At 49.4% G+C, this 23404-nt stretch overlaps 1 protein-coding gene across 3 annotated transcripts in view; it reads left to right on the top strand.

The window, feature by feature from the left end:
- TMCO4 (transmembrane and coiled-coil domains 4) overlaps positions 1-23404 on the top strand; it is a 112801-nt gene that overhangs the window by 45966 nt on the left and 43431 nt on the right. For 2 of the 3 annotated variants that reach the window (XM_032759145.2, XM_032759146.2), the window contains 6 exons: positions 6727-6824; positions 7385-7528; positions 8327-8446; positions 13016-13180; positions 14008-14144; positions 18289-18373. In XM_032759145.2, the coding sequence (XP_032615036.1) occupies positions 6727-6824; positions 7385-7528; positions 8327-8446; positions 13016-13180; positions 14008-14144; positions 18289-18373 (749 nt within the window). Of the gene's footprint in view, positions 1-6726; positions 6825-7384; positions 7529-8326; positions 10643-13015; positions 13181-14007; positions 14145-18288; positions 18374-23404 lie in introns of those variants that run through there. The other variant, XM_032759147.1, reaches the window with a different exon arrangement.

The raw sequence follows: 23404 nt of genomic DNA, 5'->3' as shown, positions 1-23404 counted from the left end.
TGAGCCTGGGACAGAGTAACTAGTCCATAAATATTATTTGCTGTTGTTAACAATACTGTTCTAATTGTGTTATTATAGACCCTTTTCTAAACTATTATAGACCCTATTGTAGTCTATGTGTAGACTCTTTCCCCAGAAAAAGGCTTCACACATGTAGTTGTTTATGCAACATTAGGGACTCTCAGATTCTGTGGTCTCTGGAAGGATCTGAGGCCCGGGGAAGCCATAGCAACTGTTCAGCCAGGAGACCTGGCTCTCAGTTTGATTCTGCTACTAACCCTCTGTGTGGCCTTGGGCACGTGGCTTTCCCTCCCTGGACACCAGCACACGTTTTCTTTTTTTTACCTATACAATTAAGGGATTGAATGATATGTAAATTTCTTTTGACTGTAAGGTTTTGTGTTTCTGGGAGGTGAGTTCATCACTGGGCTGACCAAGGTGACTCTTTGCAGCTGAGGTGTAGAGTGTGACATACCACCCGTCCCACCCCTCTGTTCCTGGGTCCCTGTCTGAGCCCTAAGGCCACCCGGCTTCCCTCACTTGTTTAGTGACTTCACCTCTCCTCTCTGTGCCTCATTTCTTCATCTCTCACATGAGGATAATGGTAGTATCGCCGTCATAGCATTGTTGAGAGGATTAAATTACTTAACACATATCCAAAGCTGGGACCCGTGCTTGGCACATAGTAGAGTCTCAGCAGATGTGAGCTCATGAGCTGCTGGGGTCGATACTGCTCACATAGGCCAGGCACGGTGGTTCACATCTGTAATCCCAGCACTTTGGGAGGCCGAGGCGGGTGGATCACCAGAGGTCAGGAGTTCGAGACTAGCCTGACCAACATGGTGAAACACCGTCTCTACTAAAAATACAAAAATTAGCTGGGTGTGATGGCGTATGCCTGTAATCCCAGCTACATGGGAGGCTGAGGCAGGAGAATCGCTTGAACCCAGGAGGCGGAGGTTGCAGTGAGCCAAGATCACGCCATTGCACTCCAGCCTGGGCAACAAGAGTGAAACTCCATCTCAAAAAAAAAAAAAAAAAAATTACAATTAAAAATAAAGAAAGGTACTGCTCACATCATAAGAACGTTGCCAGCATCAGATTTTTCCTGAATGCCTACTAGATGCAGGCACAAGATGCCATCTCACTCGATCCTCATAACAGCCACCTAAGTGTTTCGCAAATAAAGAAATAAAGTCAGAGGGGTGGCATAACTCAGCCAACGTCACATGGCTGGCCAGCAGCATCCGATTCAACCACCATGTCCAGTCTGAATGGCTCTCACTGTGTCCCTCAAGGCCTGGCTGGCAGTGGCAGGGTTTCTCCTTAATTCTGAAGAAAACAAGAAAGATAATGATTTTATGGGGCCATCCAGGCCTTTACTAGGAAAGTGTCTGTAGACCTCTCAGTGATAAGCTCTCTCTATCTGTCAGCACAAAAAAGTGATTTAAAAACAGAAGGTGACGGTGAGGATAAGGACAGAGAACACCCTCTTACGGGAGATAAGGTGACAGAGAGTAAGACTGATTTGTGGATCTATGAGATGGGCACTGCGGGCGTCTTGCTCTCAGGAGGTATCTCTGGCTTCAGCCTGGGATTTGGCCCAAATCTGCATGTGGTTTCAGCCTTTGTCTTTGGGCAGCTGACATGGAAACGGCAACTCAGGTTCGCGTCTGCCCTTTCAGCGTGACCGTGACTGTACGACGGTGTGGGTTGCTGTCATATCTAATCAGCGGGCAGTCAGGGCATTCGGATTTAGTGTTGTTCTCTGAGTGTTCACTTCCAAGGAAAGGGAAGGAAGCGTTGTAAATGTGACTCAGAGCAAACATCTCCCCTTTAATTTCAGTGTGGAGATTCAATCAGACAATTGAAGTAATTGCAAGAGTATAGTGCTGCAATAATGAACGATGCCTGGGAAAGCTATTTTATGTACAAAAAAAAATTTTTTTTTTTTTTGAGACAAAGTCTCACTGTGTCACCCAGGCTGGAGTGCAGTGGTGCAATCTTGGCTCACTGCAAGCTCCACCTCCTGGGTTCACGCCATTCTCCTGCCTCAGCCTCCCAAGTAACTGGGACTACAGACGCCCGCCACCACGCCCGGCTAATTTTTTGTATTTTTAGTAGAGACGGGGTTTCACCATCTTAGCCAGGATGGTCTCGATCTCCTGACCTCGTGATCCGCCCGCCTTGGCCTCCCAAAGTGCTGGGACCACAGGCACGAGCCACCGCGCCCGGCCCCCAAAACAATTATTGAGAATGTGCAAATACTTAAAACAGGGAAATAGACTGGCCATTCAGCTGAACATTAGGAGAGAGTGCCTTAGCCAAGTAACTTTAGGAAAAAATATCTTCTTTTCAAATCAACAAATGCTTACAAACTTTTTGTGAGGGAGATGGGGGAGACAGTCTTACTCTGTCACCCAGACTGGAGTGCAGTGGCATGATCACTACAGCAGAGGCTCACTGCAGCCTCGACCTCGCAGGCTCAAGCGATCCTCCCACCTCAGCCTTCCAAGTAGCGTGGACCACAGGCGTGCACCACCATGCCCGGCTAATTTTTTTATTTTCGTGGGGTCAGGATTTCACCCTGTTGCCCAGGCCGTTCTGGAACTCCTGGGCTCAAGGGATCCTCCCACCACCGCCTCCCAAAGTGCTAGGATTACGGGCATGAGCCACCATGCCCAGCCTATATATTTTTATTTAGCCAACACGTCCATCCTGTACCTCTCTGGTTTTCAGAGATGTGGACAGTGAGTAGGGAAGTATATCACCGCAGCAAGGTGGTCACCTCCAATCCTTGTTGGAATAATTAGGCTCCTTAGAAGAAAGATTTCCTGAGTACCCTCCAGTTTCCAAGCCCAGGGCAAGCTGCTGAGGATGGGGAGTTGGAAATGGCTTGGTCCGTGCTGTGAGAGCTTAGCTCAGCAATTTTCAGACTTGAGTTACAGCAGAATCCCTGGAGGAGGAACTTGTTACCGACACAGAATCTTTGTCCTTAGACCCAGAGATTCTGCCCCAGGAAGCTGTGTTTTTAACAGGTACCCCCTGGTGATTCTGATGCCCACCCTCTGAAAATCACTGGTGTAGAATTCCAGGATAATGTGGCACAGAGGGTTAGGGGGCCCAGAGTCAGGGCATCTCAGCAACCTTGGGGTTTTGGCCAGTCTTCCTGGAGGATATGTCCCACCTTGGCTGGCTCCTGAAGGTTGAGTAATGTTGAACTAGTCACAGGAAGGTGGGAAGGTCCTTGATGTCCAGGGGCCAGAAGGTGACTGGAGGCAGCTCAGTACTTCCCAAGGGTGATGTGTCAGTGAGGAAGTGATGAGTGTTAGAGGGGGAGAGAGGGGTCAGGACACAGAGGGCATGTCACATCGGGGAGAGATGACAGTGTCCTGAAGGCAGCCAGGCAGGCAAGGAGGGAAGAGGAGAGAGAGGCAGGTAGTCATGGTTATATTATTCTATTAATACTTGGCATTGGCTGCTGCAGTGGTGCCGTCTCATCATCTGTCCATGGGTCATTTGATAGTTACATTTCCTAAGCGAGAAAATCAACACTCAGAAAAATTAGATGATCCGGTAAGTTCATGGCAGAGCTGAGCTCAAACGCCTCTTCCCCAAATTTCCAGACTATTTCCAGGCCATGTTTGTTGAATCAAGATGCCGCTGACTCAGCGCCACATCGCTTGTCTAGTTGCACGTTCCCATCTTGTATCGTCAGCAACTTGAATGTTTTCTTCGGCCTTGAACTCTGCCGAAAGTCAGTAATCTTCAGCCTTCCACTTGGAACTGACTTAAGAGTTATCAATTAAGGGTCAAGGCAGTTCAGGGTCAAAGTATATCTCCAGCCTGTGTTGAGGAGGAAATTATTACAATAATAATGAAAAGAGTGATAATAGCAATAAACATATTGAACAATTACAGGATGGTAGTCACTATGTCTCAGTGTCTCTGTCTCATTTAGTCCTCACAACACCCCTGGAAATTCAGGACTGTTATTATCCCCATTTGTTGGTTGAGGAAAGTCAGATGTGACAAATAATTTGTGCATAGTCACAAAGTTATTAGGTGGTTCTGTCCATTGTGGGGATAGGCTAGGTTTTGCTGCCATAACAAGTGGCCCCCAAATAAGTCTCAGCAGCTTACAGGATTAAAGGTGTATTTCTTGTTCATACTTTGTGTCCATTGCAGATTGGCTGTAGCTTGAACTCACATTGTCCTGGTTCTGGGTCCTAGGCTGACAGAGTGACCCTATCTAGATTATCGTTGGTTTTGGGGCAGAGAGAAAGAAGATGAATCACTTTCCTGCACTGGCTTTAAAGATTCTGCCAGTTATCCTGCCACGGTGGCTCGCACCTGTAGTCCCAGCTCTTTGGGAGGCTGAGGCAGGTGGATCACTTGAGCCCAGGAGTTTGAGACCAGCCTGGGCAACATGGCAAAACCCCATGTCTACAAAAAGTACAAAAATCACCCAAGCGTGGTGGGGCATATCTATAATCCCAGCTACTTGGGAAGCTGAGGTGGGAGGACCACTTGAACCTGAGAGGTGCAGGTTACAGTGAGCCAAGATCCCACCAGTGCACTCCAGCTTGGGCGACAGAGCCAGACCTTGTCTCAAAAAAAGAAAGGAAAAAAAAAAAAAGATTCTGCCAGAAGTGACACATATCATCTCCACCTACATTTGGCTAAAGCTGGTCATATGACCACTCAGTTCGACAGGGCAGGGATGCATAAAGAGGGATAACTGAATATGTGGTGAATGGTGATACAGCTACCACAACAGCAGAGCTAGGATTCATGCCTACATCCAGAGAGTTTGAATCCTGACATTAGAACCCTCAATCTTAATGGCCCTCCTGCCTCCCACTGTGCTAGATGCACATGGTTCAGCCTCATCCCACACCACTGATGACATGAATTTCAGTCGTGGAAAACCAGCATCATGATATGCACAGAGATTTTTACTATTGGTTTCTGCTTCTGTGTAATGAAGTGACTGAGAAACACTGGGCTTTACACCCAGGAGATGCTTAGGAAAAAAAATCTGTTGAGGTGAACTGGCAGGGAACCAAAAAGCACAGCAGGTCCCCAGATGCCCAACTGAAATCCCATTTTGTCTATTTATGTATTTTATTTCATTAATTAATTAATTCATTTATTTATTTTGAGACAGAGTCTCCCTCTGTTCCCAAGCTGGAGTGCAGTGGTGCGATCTCAGCTCACTGCAACCTCCTCCTCCCGGGTTCAAGTAATTTTCCTGCCTCAGCCTCCTGAGTATCTGGAATTACAGGTGCCTGCCCCCACGCCTGGCTAATTTTTGTGTTTTTAGTAGAGATAGGGTTTCACCATATTGCCCAGGCTGGTCTCAAACTCCTGACTTCAGGTGATCCGCCTGCCTCGGCCTCCCAGAGTGCTGGGGTTACAGGTGTGAGCCACTATACCTGGCCAAATCCCATTTCTTTTAGATGACTGGAGAAGGAGCTATTTCTCAGTAAGATGTATGGTTCACGAGGAGGGAGATGGGAAGGAAACAGGTACTGGTTGAGCACATACATTTTTCTGCTCACGGAGATGCAAAAGCACAGCAGGCCATCCATTCTCAATATAACTTTATTGACTGAATGGATGAAGAAGGAATGAATTTAATCCTTACAAACCAACAACTTTATGAGGTAGAAATTAGTGTCCGCCTTTTGACAAAAGAGGAAACTGAGGCTTGGGGAGATGCAGCATCGTGATGACATCAGCCCCGGTTGCGCTGAACACTTGCAGTGTGCCCGCCACTGTGCTAAATGCTTTACAGATAGTCTATTACTGGATCCTCACAGTTCATGGGGAGGTAGTGACTGTTATCCCTTAATTCATCTATAATATGAGTACAATAACCATACTGCTTCTTAGGATAAGATTAACCCTGTGAAGTGCAAAGCCCAGTGGCTGAGATATAAGAAGCCCTCGGTAAAGATTAACCATTTTTCTTCTTTGATTATCACCATGCTTTGCTATCACTCCACACTGAGTTATTGTTCAGACTCCAACCTCAGTTCAGAGTTCCCACTTAATAACCTCTCCGTCCCAGCCACAGCAAAGGGGCTGAGGGCTGAATGTCCAATAGGAAAATTGGGCTTCCTGACTCTTGAGTGCTCACAACAGCAGTTCTCAGGGCTCACCTGACCCCAATTCACTCTAAATATTTTCCTTTTGCTAGATTTTCTAGCATTTCCATTTCAAGTCTGAACAAGTCTAGCTACTGCTCCAAGGCCAAGGTCTCCCATCTTCAAAATGATCATTTTGGAGGAAATTGGTTTCCAAATATCCCAGAGGGAGGTGGGACCAGATGGCAGGTTGGGGAAGAAGGGAGGGGAGGAGGGAGGTGATGGAGTCTGTGATTATCTATTTTGTGCTTCTTCTGGGTCCATCTGTTTAAAGATCTTTTTTGTGCTTCTCTTGCTATTATTTTTTTTGTCTTTTTATTATTCAAATTGCAACCCTGTTAGGATGGATCCATTGGGTAAGTAGTACATCCCATGCACTGAGATTCCCCAGCTGGGTTTTAGAATGTTTTCAGCTTTTTAAACCATCAATGGGCTCAAGGTGACTTTGGTGCCTTACTCTGAGTGGCAGAGTAGCTACCCAGCGTTGGCCCCTGTTTGAGGGTTGGTGTGGTGGGGATGTCTCAAGGGATCCTGGGCACAGCTGGCCCTAAAAACCAGCCTCTTTTCCCCCCAGAATGGCTGAGGCATCCCGGAAGAAGAAAGAAAACCGGAGGAAATGGAAGCGTTATCTCCTGATAGGCCTGGCGACTGTCGGAGGCGGAACAGTGATCGGTGAGTCCAGCTAGAGATGGTGGCACAGGTCTGGGTTTTGCAGACACAGAAATGATGCCAGGCTGGGGGTGAGAGTGGAGAGTGCAGTGGCTCAGTTGGGAGGTGGCCCCTGGCATGTGGTAGGTAGTCAGTGAGTAGTCGGTGTGCTCATCAGCACTGTCAGAAGCTTCCATGGGAGGCAGTAGGTAGCTGAAGGGTAAAAACTCATCAAGCCACATTTTTTTTTTTTTTTTTTTGAGACAGTGTCTTGTTCTGTTGCCCAGGCTGGAGTGCAGTGGTGCAATCTCGGCTCACTGCAAGCTCTGCCTCCCGGGTCCATGCCATTCTCCTGCCTCAGCCTCCCGAGTAGCTGGGACTACAGGCGCCTGCCACCACACCTGGCTAATTTTTTGTGTTTTTAGTAGAGACGAGATTTCACCGTGTTAGCCAGGATAGTCTCGATCTCCTGACCTCATGATCCGCCCACCTTGGCCTCCCAAAGTGCTGGGATTACAGGCATGAGCCACCGCACCTGGCCACCACATTTTTATTCCCATCTGAAACTGCTGCTTTTCCCACAGGCGTGACCGGAGGTCTAGCTGCACCCCTTGTTGCCGCTGGAGCAGCGACGATTATTGGCAGCGCTGGGGCAGCAGCTCTGGGCTCAGCAGCCGGCATAGCCATCATGACCTCGCTGTTCGGTGCAGCTGGAGCTGGCCTGACAGGTAAGGTTCAAAAGGAATGATGGGTTCAGAAGAATTTTCAGCCAGGGCGGCCCAGTTCCTAAAAGGACATGCCTGGATCCTCACCAGCAGTGACTCCCTGGGAAACAGAGGAGAGGTGGCTTTTCTCACTCTGGGTCCCAGCCTTCCCAGAGCTCGCGTGGGTAAGGGCCGAGTTTGAGAAGCTGGCTTTTTCCCCATGCACCTTGTGTGTAGTTCCTGAGAAAGGCCCCAACTGAACCTGCTTCCACCATCCAGAAGTTTCCATGCTTGGGCTTCCTCGTGTTTGGAGAGAACATGGCTACCCTTCCCTGAGCAGCATCACCTGGGGGAGCTTTTCCAAACGATATCTGTCAGCAGCAGCACCCCCCCAACTCCCCCAACCCCGTCATGCACAGACATTCCTGTTCAACTCCCCAAGAGGAGTTTGCTCCCCTGCTGAGACTCTTGGTCCGTTTGATTCACTGTTACTAAGTGGAGTGTGTTCTACCCCTGCAGTGTGTGGGCAGGAGAAAAGAAACAGAACCAGGGCAGAGCAATGGGTAAGAGCCTGGGCTCTGAGGTCCAAGCCAGCTCTACCACTCGGGGGCTGGCCGGCCTCGGCAGCAGCTTCTTGCTTTCATCTGTAATCAGGGACAATAGTGGCACCTACCTTAATGAGTTCAAACACAAAATGTGTTTTTCCAGGGACAGGGCACACAGACGGTGCTCACTGTGTGCATGTGTGAGCACATACAGCCACCCTGATGTTCCCCTGGGCCCCAGTCACCTCTATTCTCTTTCTCGGATCTGGGTCTTTAGGATACAAGATGAAGAAGCGAGTGGGAGCCATTGAAGAGTTCACGTTTCTGCCTCTGACGGAGGGCAGGCAGCTGCGCATCACCATCGCCATCACTGGGTGGCTCGCATCTGGCAAATACCGTGAGGACCAGGAGGACCAGAAGTGGAGGGGGGTGGGCAGTGGCTGGCCTGGGCCAGACCCTGGGCTGGGTTTTTACCTGGGCTAGGGAGCAAGCATGGGGAGCCCCATTTTGCAGAGGAAGAAACTGAGGCTCAGAGAGGTGAGGCAACATCATCTCACATCTATCCACCTGCCATCATCTCTCCATCCATCTATCCACCTGCCCAACTACCTACCCACCTGTCCATCCACCCATCCACCCATCCATCCATCCATCCACCCACCCACCCTTCTACCTGTTCACCCATCCGCCCACCCACCTGTTCATCCATCTGCCCACCCATTTAACCACCCTTCTATCTATCCATCCATCCATCTTCTCTTCTACCTGTCTACCTGTCCACCCACTCACCTGTCTACCCACCCATCAACCCATCCATCCATCCACACTTCTACCTATCTCTCCACGCACCCACCCATCCATTCATCCATCCACCCTTCTACCTATCCACCCATCCACCCACCCATCCACCAACCCATCTATTCATCCATCCACCCATCCACCTATCTGTCCATGTAGCAGTATTTATAAAGTGCTGTACTTACCATGTGTCATATACTGAACCAGGTCTTAGGAATTCAGTGGTGAGCAGCACAGCCATGACCTCTACTCCCACAGAACATACAGCCCAAGATAGAAGACAGACCGAGTAACTAAATGGGAGCTTTATGGATGGCATAATAGGGGAAGCACAGGGTGTTTCTGGGGAAGGTTCTGAAGGCAGTGACATTTAGGCTAAGGGCTAGCTGGGAGTTAGCCCGATAAACCAGGAGCAGAAAGTGCATTCCAAGCAAAGGGACAGCAGGTGCAAAGGCCCAGTGGTTTGAAAGAACCAAAAGAGCACAGGATGGCTGCAGCAAGGAGCGAGAAGGCAGGAATGTGGGTGGAGCCAGACCACACAGGATAATGTGAGCTGTGGCAAGAAGTTTGAATTTGTCCTCAGAGCAAGTGGAAGATAGCAAAGGACTTTAAGCATGTGAGTGAGAGATGAGTATGTGTTGGCTACGTGACCTCAGCAAGTTATGTAACTTCTCTGTATCTCAGCTGCTTCATTTGTAAAGTGGAACAAATTATTGCCACCTTTTCAGGATGCTGCAAAGATGAAGTGAGGAACATCACGTGGTTTCTAGTTGGCGTGACGCAAGCATTAGTTCCCTTTGCTGTTCCAATTTGAACATGCATATTTTGGGGGATTCTAGCCAGGGTGGCATTGAGGACTCACACCGTGGTCCACTTGTTACTTGACCCCTGCAAGTGCCCAGCAAGAGGCTCAACAAACAACAAACAGTGCATCCCTTAGAGAAAGAGCAGGGTGGGCATGGGAATCCTAAATGTCCCAACCTGACCACTCAGGCACGCCTGCCCAGAGCCTCCTGGGTGCCCAAGTCTCTGACCTGAGGGCAGAAGTCGCAGATCTGCCAAACCACACAGAAGAAAGCCCAGCGAGAAACATTTAGAGGTGTCACCAGGCGCCAGGGTCTTATTGGTGTGTGACCGCCAGGCGCCACCCGTGCACAGAGGTCACTAGCGTTCAGTGAGCACCTCGTTCACACCTACCCTGAGTCTGGCATTTTACCAGCACAGTAGGAACTTGGTATGGTTACCTCCTAGAAACCTCACTTCCACCCTCTGAGGTGGGGCTGTTCTGACCCTGATCTGTCGGAAGGGGAACCCTGGCAGGGGAGTAGCAGATGCAGAATTCAAACCCAGGTCTCCTGATCCAACGCCCAGGGTTTTTCAATTGTTTTCATTTTACCGTGCTACAGGAAGGAGCAAGAACAAGAGCCCAGGTGAAGGAATTTGCAAGTCTGGCCGGCATGGAAAGCAAACTCCTTTCTTCATTTTGCCCCTATTTGTTCAGTTTGCCCTGGGTTAAAGGTCAAGTTCATTTGGGGATGAGAGAAGTCTTCATTGATCTCCATCAGTCTAGTGTGGGACACTCAGGGAAAGGGCTGGGTAAAAGAAATACAACCAAGCTAGAGAAAGTTTCAGAAGGAAAAAATATCACGTATTCCTACCTCCTTGAGAGCCAGGAAAAGAAGCCTTATCATCACATGGTTGCTTTTTCCATGGGTTAGGAATGACCGGACTTTCTTTGGCCCACCCCTTTATTAATCTTGATTATGTATAATAAAGATAAAAACTTTGTAGCCAACCACCAAGCCCTTCCTATGCAATGGCTCATTTAGCTCCTCACTTCAGTCCAGGGAAGTGGCTGTCATTCGCACTACCCTTTTCCAGATGAGGAAACTGAGGCTCATAAGGGGTGCCCAGGGTCACCCAGCTAGTCAGGGGCAGGGGCAGGATTCACCCCCATTCGATCTGGCTCCACAGCCCATATTCTTGGCCATAGGACAGCACAATGTAGTAGAGCACTTTACAGTTTATACAACGCCTTTTTATATTTTATTTTATTATTTTATTAATTTTATTTTATTTTAGACGGAGTCTTGCTCTATCACCAGGCTGGAGTGCAGTGGCACGATCTTGGGTCACTGCAAACTCCGCCTCCTGGGTTCCAGTGATTCTTCTGCCTCAGCCTCCCGAGTAGCTGGGATTACAGGCATGCGCCACCACGCCCAGCTAGTTTTTGTATTTTTAGTAGAGACGGGGTTTCACCATGTTGGCCAGGATGGTCTCGATTTCTTCACCTCGTGATCCACCCGCCTTGGCCTCCCAAAGTATACAACGCCTTTTATGCAGCATCTCATGTGATCCCCACCACACCCGAGTCAGATGTTATTATTCCATCCTTACAAATGTGGAAACCAAGGGTCAGAAGGGCACGGTGTCTTGCTGTGAGTTACACCAGTGGAAGCCGTCGAGCTGGGTTCGGAACCCAGGCTGACATCAAGCCCGTGCTCCTCGCTGTCCTGTGCCCATCCCCTCTCTCGGGACTGACTATCACCTTATCCATAATTAGAGGCAGTTGATCCCCAAGTTGTTGCAGAGCTGAGACAGGGTCCCCGCAGAGGGAGGGGTGTAGCTGCACGGTTGTCCTTGTGCGGATGTGGCAGGTAAGGATGAGCTTTGGAGCAGGCAGGTAGAGGCCTGAGGTTGATGCTCAGAACCTGCAGGCCGCCCTGGGAAGCTGTCTCCACCCCTCCATTCCCACATGGTGTTTAATGAGCACTTACTGTACGTCACATCACCAGGCTTTGGGAATACAGTGTTTGGCAAAGCAGACTGTAGGAGAGGCACACGTCAAACAGGATGCATAAATAGTGAATAATTACAGACTGTGATAAGAACTTATGAGGAAAAGTGGAGGGTACATTTCGTTTGTCAGAGGAGCCGGGAAGGCTTCCCCATGGAAGAGACGATTGGACTGGAATCTCAAGGGCAAGTGGTAGTGATCTAGGGGAACTGATGTACGATCCGGGAGCTCATGAAGGGTTTTAGGCAGGAGTGGGAGAAGATTTGTGTTTTGAAAAAGTCACTTGCGCCGGGCGCAGTGGTTCACGCCTATAATTCCAGCACTTTGGGAGGCCAAGGCGGGTGGATCACTTGAGGTCAGGAGTTCGAGACCAGCCTGGCCAATGTGATGAAACCCCATCTCTACTAAAAATACACAAAAATTAGCCAGGTGTGGTGGTGGGTGCCTGTAATCCCAGCTACTCAGGAGGCTGAGGCAGGAGAATCGCTTGAACCCAGGAGGCGGAGGTTGCAGTGAGCCGAGATCATACCACTGCACTCCAGCCTGGGAAACAAAGCAAAACTCTGTCTCAAAAAAAAAAAAAGAAAAGCCACTTGGGCCACAAGCAGAAATGCATGGGGACCAGATTAGGGGCCCCTCCGTGCTCCTATCCTGAAGGCAGCCAGGTGGGCAAGGAAGGAGCGGATGAGGGAGGCAGGTGTCATGGTTATACTTTCTGACTTGGCATCGGCTGCTACAGTGGTGCCGTCTCATCCTCCTTCCATGGGTCATTTGATATTTATATTTCCTCAGTGAGAAAATTGAGGCTCAGAGAAATTGGATAACCCAGCAAGATCATAACAGAGCCGGGCTCAAACACGTCTTCCCCAAATTTCTAGCTATCTCCCAGGCCATGTTTGTCAAATCAAGATGCAGCAGACTCACAGCGCCGTGCTGCTTGTCCCATTGTGTGCTCTCATTGTATGTCATTAGCAGCTTAATGCCAGAATTATTTCAGCATGAGAGAAAATAACCCTTTACATGTATCATAGTTCAAACACACTTCATTCTTATACTTACCCTATGAAGGGAGATAAACCATGTCCCCACTTCACATAGAAGCAAAGTGAGGCACAAGGTAGGATAGCGATGTGCCCAGGGTCACCCGGCTTCTAGTGAATGCAGGAGCTGGGATTCGAGCCCAGCCTGCTGACTCACCGGGCTGCACAGAGCTCCGCTAGCTCTGCTGACAGCTGCCACTCATTGGCAGGGGGTGGGCCTCTTGTCTTCCACACGAGGGTGAGTGGTCCTGGTGCTCCTTGTCTAGGGTAGTGGGGTGGGGCATCCTCTGCCATAGACAAGAGAGACTTCACCTGCCTGTGATCTCCCCAGGCACCTTCAGTGCCCCATGGGCCGCCCTGGCCCACAGCCGTGAGCAGTACTGCCTGGCCTGGGAAGCCAAGTACCTGATGGAGCTCGGCAACGCCCTGGAGACCATCCTCAGTGGTCTTGCCAACATGGTGGCCCAGGAGGCCCTAAAGTACACAGTGTTGTCTGGTAAGTGCCCCTACCTGCCCCCCCAACAACAGCATGCCCGCTGCCTTCATCCCACCACAGTGGTACCATAGTTTTGCATGCCCAAAGCCCCCAGGGCAGGCACCGTGCTGGACCCTAGGAACACAGAGAGGTTAAGGCCGCATTCCTGTCTGGGAGAAGTTTATGATCCCTATGGAGAGAAGACAGGTAAACAGCCAATCACATGATCTGTCTGTTAGCTATTGCTGTGTGACAAGCCACCCCAAAACTCCATGGGATGTTTACTGTAATAGCTCAGGAGCCAGGAGGCTGGAATTGGTGGATCTTAGCTGGGCCTGTGGGTCAGCCGACTGTCCACCGATCAATGCTAGCCGTGTCTGGGGCAACTCGGCTCTGCTCCATTTGTCTCTCATCCTCCTCCTGGGATGAGCAGGCGAGCTCATGTCGATGATAGAAGTGCAAGAGGCTAGCCCTGATGCACAAGTCCATTTCAAGCCTCACATCTACTAATGTCTTTGGCAAAAGCAAGTCACATGGCTGAGTCTAGAGGGGATGGGCAGGGCAGGGGGCCCCACTGCAGAGTTATGAGACAAAGTGGGAGGGTACAGGGTGTGGAGATGAATTGGGGCCATCTCACATGTGACAAGAGCTTGAACAGAAGGGATTGAGTCCATATATCAGAAATTCATGAGTTTCAGATTTCTTTGCTCTTTAGCAGTTTGATTGGCAAACTTGCAGGTCCAAGTCAGAGACTGCGTGCATTCATTTGAGCATCTGTTAGCCAGTCACTTCCCTAGTAGGACCCTAGGACGGGGGCCATTCCCTTCATCACTATCTTACCTCCCCAGGCATTGTGGCTGCCCTGACCTGGCCAGCCTCACTCCTCAGTGTCGCCAATGTCATCGACAACCCCTGGGGGGTGTGTCTCCATCGATCAGCAGAGGTTGGCAAGCACCTGGCCCATATCCTGCTTTCCCGGCAGCAGGTACCTGGGAATGGCTGTGTGGGCGTGGCATGGGGCAAGAGGGGAAGTCAGGGGCTGACTTGTTCACAAATATCAGGCAAGGATTAGAGGCAAGGCTACTTGGAGATCACTCAATGGTTTTGGGGGTGTTGGCAGTCCTTGCTGCCTCTCCAGTTCAAGTAATGAATGTGTCCTAGGATGAACAGTAAGAATTATAGACTCTGCAGCTCTAACAGGTATTTAGGTGAGGACTGAATAACCAGCATCTGCAGGTAGGAACAAGTCTGGGGAACTCGCAGAAGCAAAAGTGGCTCCTGTGTAATCAGTTCTTCATTCAAGTGTTTAGGATAATCGTTGGGCTCATTTGGGTGATATTTCAGTGGAAACCTCTGACTCAGTTTGCAGTCAAGCCAGTAAAGTGAATGAGACCAGGTGCATCAGCTGGCCACCAATGGAATTCCCACATGCTGGTGGCCTGGTGTTCCTTCCCAGAAGTGTAAAGCTACTTTGTGAGGTCATCTTCAGTGGTCTAAATACCATGTAAAATGGTTAGGAAGAGACATCATCATAATACTTTTAAAATTTGAATCTAGTAAAGATGTACTTACCAAGAGAATAAAACCATCCCCTTCAAAATAAAACTTGAGTGAATGGAGACAAAAGCTTGAGAAGCAGTACCAGAAATGACTGCATCGTCAGGATTTGTTTTGGCTGGAAGTGGGAGAAAACCCAAAATAACAGTGGCTTAAACAAGGTAGAAGTTTATTTTCCTAGAGAAGCCTAGCAAGGTTGTCTAATAGCCTGCCATGGTGCAGAGGCCCAGGTTCCTGCTACCTTGTTGCTCTGTGGTCTTGACCTTGTATCCAAGATGGCATCATCTGAGCTCCAGGGAGCAGGAGAAAGGAAGAACTGAAGAAGAAACAGCAAAGCCTTACAGCATTTCAGTTGGTGTCTCGCTGGCCAGAACCTAGTCACATGACCATTCCTAGCTGCCACAGAAGCTGGGAAATACAGTACTTATTCTGAGTGATGATGAACCCAGCTGAAATTCAATTACTATGGAAAAAAAGGGAGGATGGATATTGAGGGATGACAACTAGCAGTTTCTGCCATGCAGGTAAACTGCTTGAGAAACTGGCCACCCCCTTCAATCCTTGTGTCTTTGTCAAAAGAAACAGAAAAGTCCTTCTGCAGGCTTGACTCTAAGGCAAAGGCCAAAGTGGCATTGGCTTAGACAAGATAGAAGTTTGTTCTCTCCGAAGTAACAGTCTGGGTGTCAACATCTGAAACAAGATGATGTGTTAGTTTCCTACTGAAACACTGTTACAAATTACCACAGATTTACCAGCTGAAAACAACTGTACTATTTTGCAGCTCTGGATGTCAAAAGGCAAAAATGCACGCCTTAGGGAGGATCCCCTTTCCTTGCCTTTGCCAGCTTCCGAAGGCCCTTCCTTCACCGTCAAAGCCAGCAGTGTAACACCTTGAAATCTCTCTGTTCCTCAGCTTCCATCATCACATCACCTTCTGTCTAACTGATGCCTCCTGTCTCCCTCTTGTAGGGACCCTTGTGAGGACCTTGGTTCCTCCCAGATAATCCAGAATCATCTCCCTATCTGAAGATCCTAAACTTAATCACATCTGCAAAAACCCTTTGTTGGCCTTGTGGGCGAGGTGGTTCACACCTATAATCCTAGCACTTTGGGAGGCCAACGCGGGCAGATTGCTTGAGCCCAAGAAACCAGCTTGGGCAACATGATAAACCCTGTCTCCACAAAAAATACAAAAATTAGCTAGATGTGGTGGCTTATGCCTGTACTCCCAGCTGTTTGGGAGGCTAAGGTGGGAGGATCACTGGAGCCCAGGAGGTGGAAGCTACAATAAACTGTGATTGCATCACTGCATTCCAGCCTAGATGACAGAGCAGGACCCTGTCTCAAATAAATAAATAACAAAGGGCCGGCCGGGCACAGTGGCTCATGCCTGTAATCCCAGCACCTTGGAAGGCCGAAGCAGGCAGATCACCTGAGGTCAGGAGTTCAAGACCAGTCTGGCTAACATAGTGAAACCCTGTCTCTACTAAAAATACAAAAATCAGCTGGACGAGGTGGTGTGCACCTGTAATCCCATCTACTCGGGTGGCTGAGGCATAAGAATCACTTGAATCTGGGAGGCAGAGGTTGCAGTGATCCCAGATCGTGCCACGGCACTCCAGCCTGGGCAACAGAGTGAGACTCCGTCTCAAAAATATATAAACAGGCCAGGTGCAGTGGCCCACGCCTAATAATCCCAACACTTTGGGAGTCCAAGGCGGGTGGATCGCTTGAGGTCAGGAGTTGGAGACCAGCTTGGCCAATATGGTGAAACCCTATCTCTACTAAAAATACAAAAAAAAAAAAAAAATTAGCTGAGTGTGGTGGCATGTACCTGTAGTGCCAGCTACTCAGGAGGCTGAGGCAGGAGAATCTCTTGAGCCCAGGAGGTGGAGGTTTCAGTGAGCCAAGATCACACCACTGCACTTCATTCAGCCTGGGCAACAGAGCGAGACTGCATCTCAAAAAAATAATAGTTAATTAAAAATAAAATAAAAAAATAAATAACAAAGGCCCTTTGCAGTATAAGGCAACATTTATAGGTTCCAGGGATTAGGATGACGACATCCATGGGAGGGCATTATTCTGTCTCCCACATGGGCAGCTTCATAATATTGGGAGTCCAGACTTCTTCGCTCTCATGGCCTCTCGTCCTGAGCACTGGGCTTCTCTCTCTCTCTCTTTTTTTTTTTTTTTTTTTTTTTTTTTTTGACAGAGTCTCACTCTGTCACCCAGGCTGGAGTATCAGTAGCACGATCTCAGCTCACTGCAACCTCCGCCTCCCAGGTCCACTGATTCTCCTGCCTCAGCCTCCCGAGTAGCTGGGCCTACAGGTGCCTGCCACCACGCCTGGCTAATTTTTGTATGTTTTTAGTAGAGATGTGGTTTCACCATGTTGGCCAGGCTGGTCTCAAACACCCAACCTCAAATGATCCACCTGCCTTGGCCTCCCAAAGTGCTGGGATTACAGGCGTGAGCCACCGTGCCCAGCCGGGCTTCTCTCTTGTCCAAGACAGATCTTCCTGTATTACATGTGTGTTTCAGACAGTGGGAGGTAGGGAAGTAGGGATGAGGAGTATGCCTAGAAGTCACAGCTTTTGCTTGCCTCCAGTCCCTTGGCTAAGTCTCAGCCCTGTGGCCACCCCAAGCTACGGAGGAGTCAGGGAAACTTCGTCTTTGGCTGGGTGGCCACGTGCCCAATCAAACTCAGGAGTAAAGGACAAAGGGGAGAATGATATTGGGCAGTGGTCAGCAGGGTTGGCACAAAGCTCCTGCTGGATTCGAATACTGTTTAACAGAGGATTTTCTACTGTGGTAAGTGGAGTGGTGTGGGCGTGTGGAATACGTGTATTGGCACAAAACCAAGGAAAAGGAATAGACTGATAAAACCAGGCTGGGCCTCCAAAGCTCATCCACTCCCCTCCTCTCCTTCCGTGTAAGCTTGTACCCAAACACCCCCAGATAACTTTCATTTTCTTTAGAGTCTTCACATAATGAGTTACCTTTTCTTACAAGTCCTTGAGTCAGAAAATTCCGTCTGACTTACTACCTTATCTTATCACTTAGAGCCAATATTTTGTGCCCCACCTTCCTATCTAGAAACTGAACAGTTGTCCCTTCCTTGTCACTCTTGCTTTTTTATCCCTCACACCTGGGGGTGCCTTCTGTCTAATCTCCCCAGCTCCAGAAGGGGTCCCGCAGCACTGCAGCCACTTGCCGCAAGGCAGATCAGTGCAAGGGAAGTTGCTCTTGTAATTGACTAGCCCCGTCTCCTGGGGAAGATGAGACGGTGGCTGGATAATAGTTTGAGATGAAAGGGAATTAACCCAGCTGGGGGCTGCCTATTGGCCTTGGAGGAAGCCAATTCCAGCAGCAGGTGCACTCCTGCATAAATGAGGGTCCTGACTCTGCTGATTAAGACATCAGAGCTCAGGGACCGGAACAGCACATGCATGATTCATTAGATGAGAATCTGGTGGTAAGGAATGTGAAAAGGCTGCCCTCCTCAGGCCTGATGTTTTGCTAGAACTGGCTGTATTCCCTCCAGACACCTGTGTCCTTTTTCCCTTCAGGGCCAGCGACCTGTCACCTTGATTGGCTTCAGCCTGGGAGCCAGAGTCATCTACTTCTGTCTGCAGGAGATGGCTCAGGAGAAAGGTGAGCATGGATTATTGTCACAGACGGAAACGCTTCACAGGCTTGTTCCCAGGGACAGAGGTTCTGGGCCAGGGACCATGAGCCTTGCAAAATGTGTTCCCAGTTCTTAGAAATAATAGTCAAAAGTTAAAAACAGTTTAAAAATCAAGAAAAATCATCATCAAACTTCGGGAAATGATTTTTTGTGCATACATTAGAGTAGATGCAAGATGGACCGTCCTGTAATAATGACACTGGCTTTTGTGTTCTAATGCACTTTCTCAAGTGGGAATGAAGGGGACAAGAAGTTCAAAATCAAGGTGTCGGCAGGCGCACGTTCCCTCTGAAGGCTCTAGGGGAGGATTTTTCCTGTCTCTTCCAACTTCTCGTGGCTGCCAGCAGTCCTTAGCATTCCTTGGCTTGTAGACACGTCATTCCAGTCTCTGCCTGTTGTCTTCTCTTCTCTCATAAGGACAGACAGAGTCATTGGATTTAGGGCCCACTCATCCAGGGTGATCCCATCTCAAGATCATTTACTTAATTATATCTGCAAAGACCCTTTTACCAGATAAGGTCGCATTCACAGGTTCTGGGTGGACATATTTTCTGGGGGTTCACCATTCAACCACACACAGACACCTTTGGGAGTGTGTCATGCCTCCAGGGTTATCCTTTCTGTGCAAGGCAGTGAAAAGCTTGAGGGCTGCTGCTACTGGCCTTGGGTAGGTGAGGTCTCCAGGGCAGAGTGCTGGTTTTGGATAGATCTGTCAGCAGGGACTGCCTGTAGGAGGGGCTGGTTGGGAGAGTGAGTTGCCGAGCCTGGGGCACTTGGAGTGGTTCACTGCTCCTGGGACATGGGCTCACCTCCTCTCAGTGGAAGGTAGCAGTGGCAGGACTCTGAAGGCAAGAGAAGGAACTCAGAGAGAAATTGTTGAACCTGGGAGTGGAGGGTGGATGGGAGAGAAGGGTTGGAGCTTAATATGATTGGTTGTGTCCTCACCCAAATCTCATCTTGAATTGTGGCTCCCTTAATCCCCACGGGTCATGGGAGGGACCCAGTGGGAGGTAATTGAATCATGGGGGTGGGTTTTCCCCATGCTATTTCCATGATAGTGAATAAGTCTCACGAGATCTGATGGTTTTATAAAGGGCAGTTCCCCTGTACGCGTTCTCTTGCCTGCCGTCATGTACGACGTGCCTTTGCTTCTCCTTTGCCTTCCACCATGATTGTTATTTGTTGCTGCAAAACAGCCTCTCCAAACACGGTTGCCAAAAGCAGCAATAACTGATCATTTCTCACGATTCTATGAGTTGACAAGACCATTTGCCTTTCCTGCCTGGGCTTAGTCATATAGTTGTAGTCAGAGCTGGAACACCCAGGAGGTCCAAGTTGACCTCATTCATGTATCTGGCCATCGGTGCTGGTTGTCGGCCAATGCAGACTCCTCCCTGCTCTCCAAATCTACTTCTCCCAGGGAAGCCTTTGAAAAGTTGCCATCCTCTCTGCTGTCATCATTTCACTTCTTTCTTTGTCGTCTTTCCCTCTCTGGCAGCAAACCATCTATCTGCCAGGCTCATTACCTAGAGAGATGTAGTCTTATTAATAGAACCGATTCTTCATTCAGAGGGCATGTCTCTGCCTCCAGTTAGCATAAAAGCTGTGTTAAGATCGTTAGTACAGCCAAGCCTTTAATTCCCCTGCCAAACAAATTGAATTAATTACCATGAACCATTTGGCTGTGGTAACTGGAAGTGAAGCTGACTATCAGCTGTCCCCAGAATGTGAGGCTGGAAACTGGAAAGAGGGAAGAGGGAGGCAGGTGGCCTCTTGGTGACAGGGCTGGTTAGTGTGACACTGGGAAGTTCCTGCACTACAGCCTTTTGGGGGATGGTTCCCCAAGCAACTTCCTTCCAGCATCTTTCCTGCTCGCTGCTCCCACCCCTGGATCCTCATGGCCCATGGGTGAGATTTTGGGTTTTGATATTAGGCAGACCTGGATTTGGCTCCTAGCTTTGTCACTCACTGGCTGTTGGACCTTGGGCTAGTCATTTAACCTCTCTGGGCCTCAGCTTCCTCAAAGGATATGAGCTTTGTACACTTATCTCAAAGGATCATGGGGGGATGACATAACGAATGTGAAAATTCCTGGCCCCAATTTGGGCACGCTCAGTAAATGTCCTCTGAATTCCAACCTGAGGACCTACTGTGCACAAGGAACCGTGGTGAGTGTTGTGTAGATGTCAGAACTTGTCATTTTGTGTCCGCTCTCTAGCCCCACATTAGACGTGAACTCCAGGTAGGCAAGGTCTGCCTTGAGCCCCGCTGCCCCCCCAGTGCCCAGCACGGTGCCCAGTGCACTGTGAGTGGTCAGGAAGATGAAGGAGCTGGACTTTGGGCGAGGGAATCGGGCACGTGCTGCTGTGCCCACGAGCTAGTGCAGATCCACTGGGTGCCAGGCTGTGTTCCAAGCACTTGCAAGTATGATCACATTCCTTCCTCACTGCAGCCACAGGAGGGAGGTTCTACCAGTCTCCCTACTTCAGATGAGAAAACTGAGGCTGAGAGGTGAAGCCACAAGAATCCTAAGTGCCAGAGCCAGGATTCAGGCCCAGGGAGTCTGGCCCTGGAGCCGTCACTCCTAACCACTATGCTGTATTTGGCAGACGGCAGTTGGACTAGGGCAGGGCATCCCAGAGGGTGGGCCAGCATGGGCAAAGGCGCAGCTCTCAGCGGTGTCTAGAAACGGTGGCATCTGGTGTCTCTGCAGCCCACGTAAGAGGCCCCCCAGGTGGGGTGGTGGGAAATGCTAACAGGTCAGGGTGGGAGCCTGGCACTGTGCTAGGCTAAGGAGTTGGAAACAACTGATTCAACGCTGGGGAAAGATTGAGGTCTTTAAACTGTGGAGTGAATGAGTAACTGAGTGGATCCTGCCAAGGAGGACCTGGGGGCACTGGTGCTGGGCACCCTACAGTTCACACACATGCACACATACGCACACGCACACACACACACACACCTGCACACATTCATACACGCATCTGCACACACTCACATGGCAGCAACTCGGCAGACCTCAAGGGCCTCTAATGCCCCCGCCATTCTCTAGATCAGTGTGGACGTCCCAGCATGACTCACAGGGCCCCACTCATGATCTGTTTTCAGCACCTTCCCCCGCCTCTCTCCACCTCACACGTCGGCCTCCAGCAGACCAAGCTCTATTTCCATTGTTCCCTCTTGGTCCGTCCTCTCTGTCTCCTTTTCTAGATAATTCCTGCTCATTTCTCAGGTCTCACTGTGTCTGGAAGCTTTCCCTCCAATAATAATGATAATAATAGTAGTAGTAACTGCAGCAGCACACACTTATGGAATACACTGCGTTTTCATGCACCAGACACAATTCTAAGCTCATCACATGTATTATTTCATGGAGCCCTTCCAACAGCTCTGTGAGGTGGGTACTATTATCACATCCATTTTACAGAGGAGGAAAGAGAAATGCAGAGTGTAGGGATTTGCCCGAATCACACGGCTAGGAGGTGGCAGAGCAGGTAGTCTGGCTGGAGATTGTGTAGTCTTTACCTTACGCTAGACTGTCTCTCCAAGCCGCACTCCATTCTCCCCTGAACATCCTTCCCAGCACTGGCCTGTCTCCCTGTTATACCTCCCTGCTTGCTCATCTGTCTTTCCAGTCCACCGGTAATTGTCACCTAGAGGTACACATCAGCACCACTTGGGCAATTCTTTTCCCCAAATATATATATGAGGCCCCTATATGGAAGGGATCAGGCACCCCTATTTTGGAAATAGCTCCCCTGGGCAATTCTGGTGTGCAGCCCAGCCCACACACAGGGTGAAGGTGGGCAGGGGCCCTGTTTCTCCTTCTTGACACTGTATCCCTAGCCTATCACAGTGCCTGGCACATACTAGGTGCTTGATGGACACATGACCCATGAGCCAAGAAAAGGAATCGATTCTGTGTGTCAGGGGCAGTGCATGCCCTGCTCAGCCATGTGTGTCCCCAGTGCTTGGCACAGATGTAGACAAATATTTGAGGGTAGAAGGGAGTCCTTTTAACATGGGCACCACAGGTCTTCAATATTTTATTTAGAAAAAAAAATTTTTTTTTTGAGACGGAGTTTCGCTCTGTCACCCAGACTGGAGTGCAGTGGTGCCATCTCAGCTCACTGCAACCTCTGCCTCCCAGGTTCAAGCAATTCTCCTGCCTCAGCCTCCCAAGTAGCTGGGATTACAGGTGCCCGCCATGACGCCCAGCTAATTTTTTGTATTTTTAGTAGAGTCGGGGTTTCACCGTGTTGGCCAGGCTGGTCCCAAACTCCTGACCTCAAGTGATCCACCCACCTCGGCCTCCTAAAGTGCTGGCGTTACAGGCGTGAACCACCATGCCCGGCCTTGAAAACTTCTATATTGACAGATGAGTAGGTAGTCAGCAAAAAAGAAAAAAAGAAAGAAAGAAAAAAAGAAAACCTCTACATTTTAAAAGAAGAAGAAACTAGGATCCGAAGCCTTCCAAATGACAAGAATCTGATAGGAATCTGACTCCAAGATGAACCCGGCGGACAAAAGTGCAGCTGGCACTTTCCCCCTATAGTCACCTTCAGAAAAAAGAACTTGGGCCCAGAAAACTCTAAACACAGTCTTTACTTTTTTAAAGACAGGATCTCCCTGTGTTGCCCAGGCTGGTCTCGAACTCCTGGTCTCAAGCGATCCTCCTGCCTCAGCTTCCCACAGCACTGGGGTTACAGGCATGAGCCACCATGCCCGGCCCCCACCATCTTTGTTATTAATCAGCCTGATAGTTTCCCTCCTTATTTCATAACATCCCATCCCTGCCTCATTCATCATCTAGACAGGAGGTGAGAAAGGCTGCTGGTCATCCTCTGCCTTGACTTTGGTCAAGAACACACTGAAGCCAGGTTCAGTGGCTCATGCCTGTAATCCCAACACTTTGGGAGGCTGAGGTGGGAGGATTGCTTAAGCCCAGGAATTCAAGACCAGCCTGGGCAACATAATTTGCCTCTACAAAAAATTTT

This window comes from Hylobates moloch, unplaced genomic scaffold (genome assembly GCF_009828535.3).
Source record: "Hylobates moloch isolate HMO894 unplaced genomic scaffold, HMol_V3 SCAFFOLD_9, whole genome shotgun sequence".
Classification (NCBI taxonomy): Eukaryota; Metazoa; Chordata; class Mammalia; order Primates; family Hylobatidae; genus Hylobates; species Hylobates moloch.
This window is presented reverse-complemented; position numbering and strand designations above follow the sequence as displayed.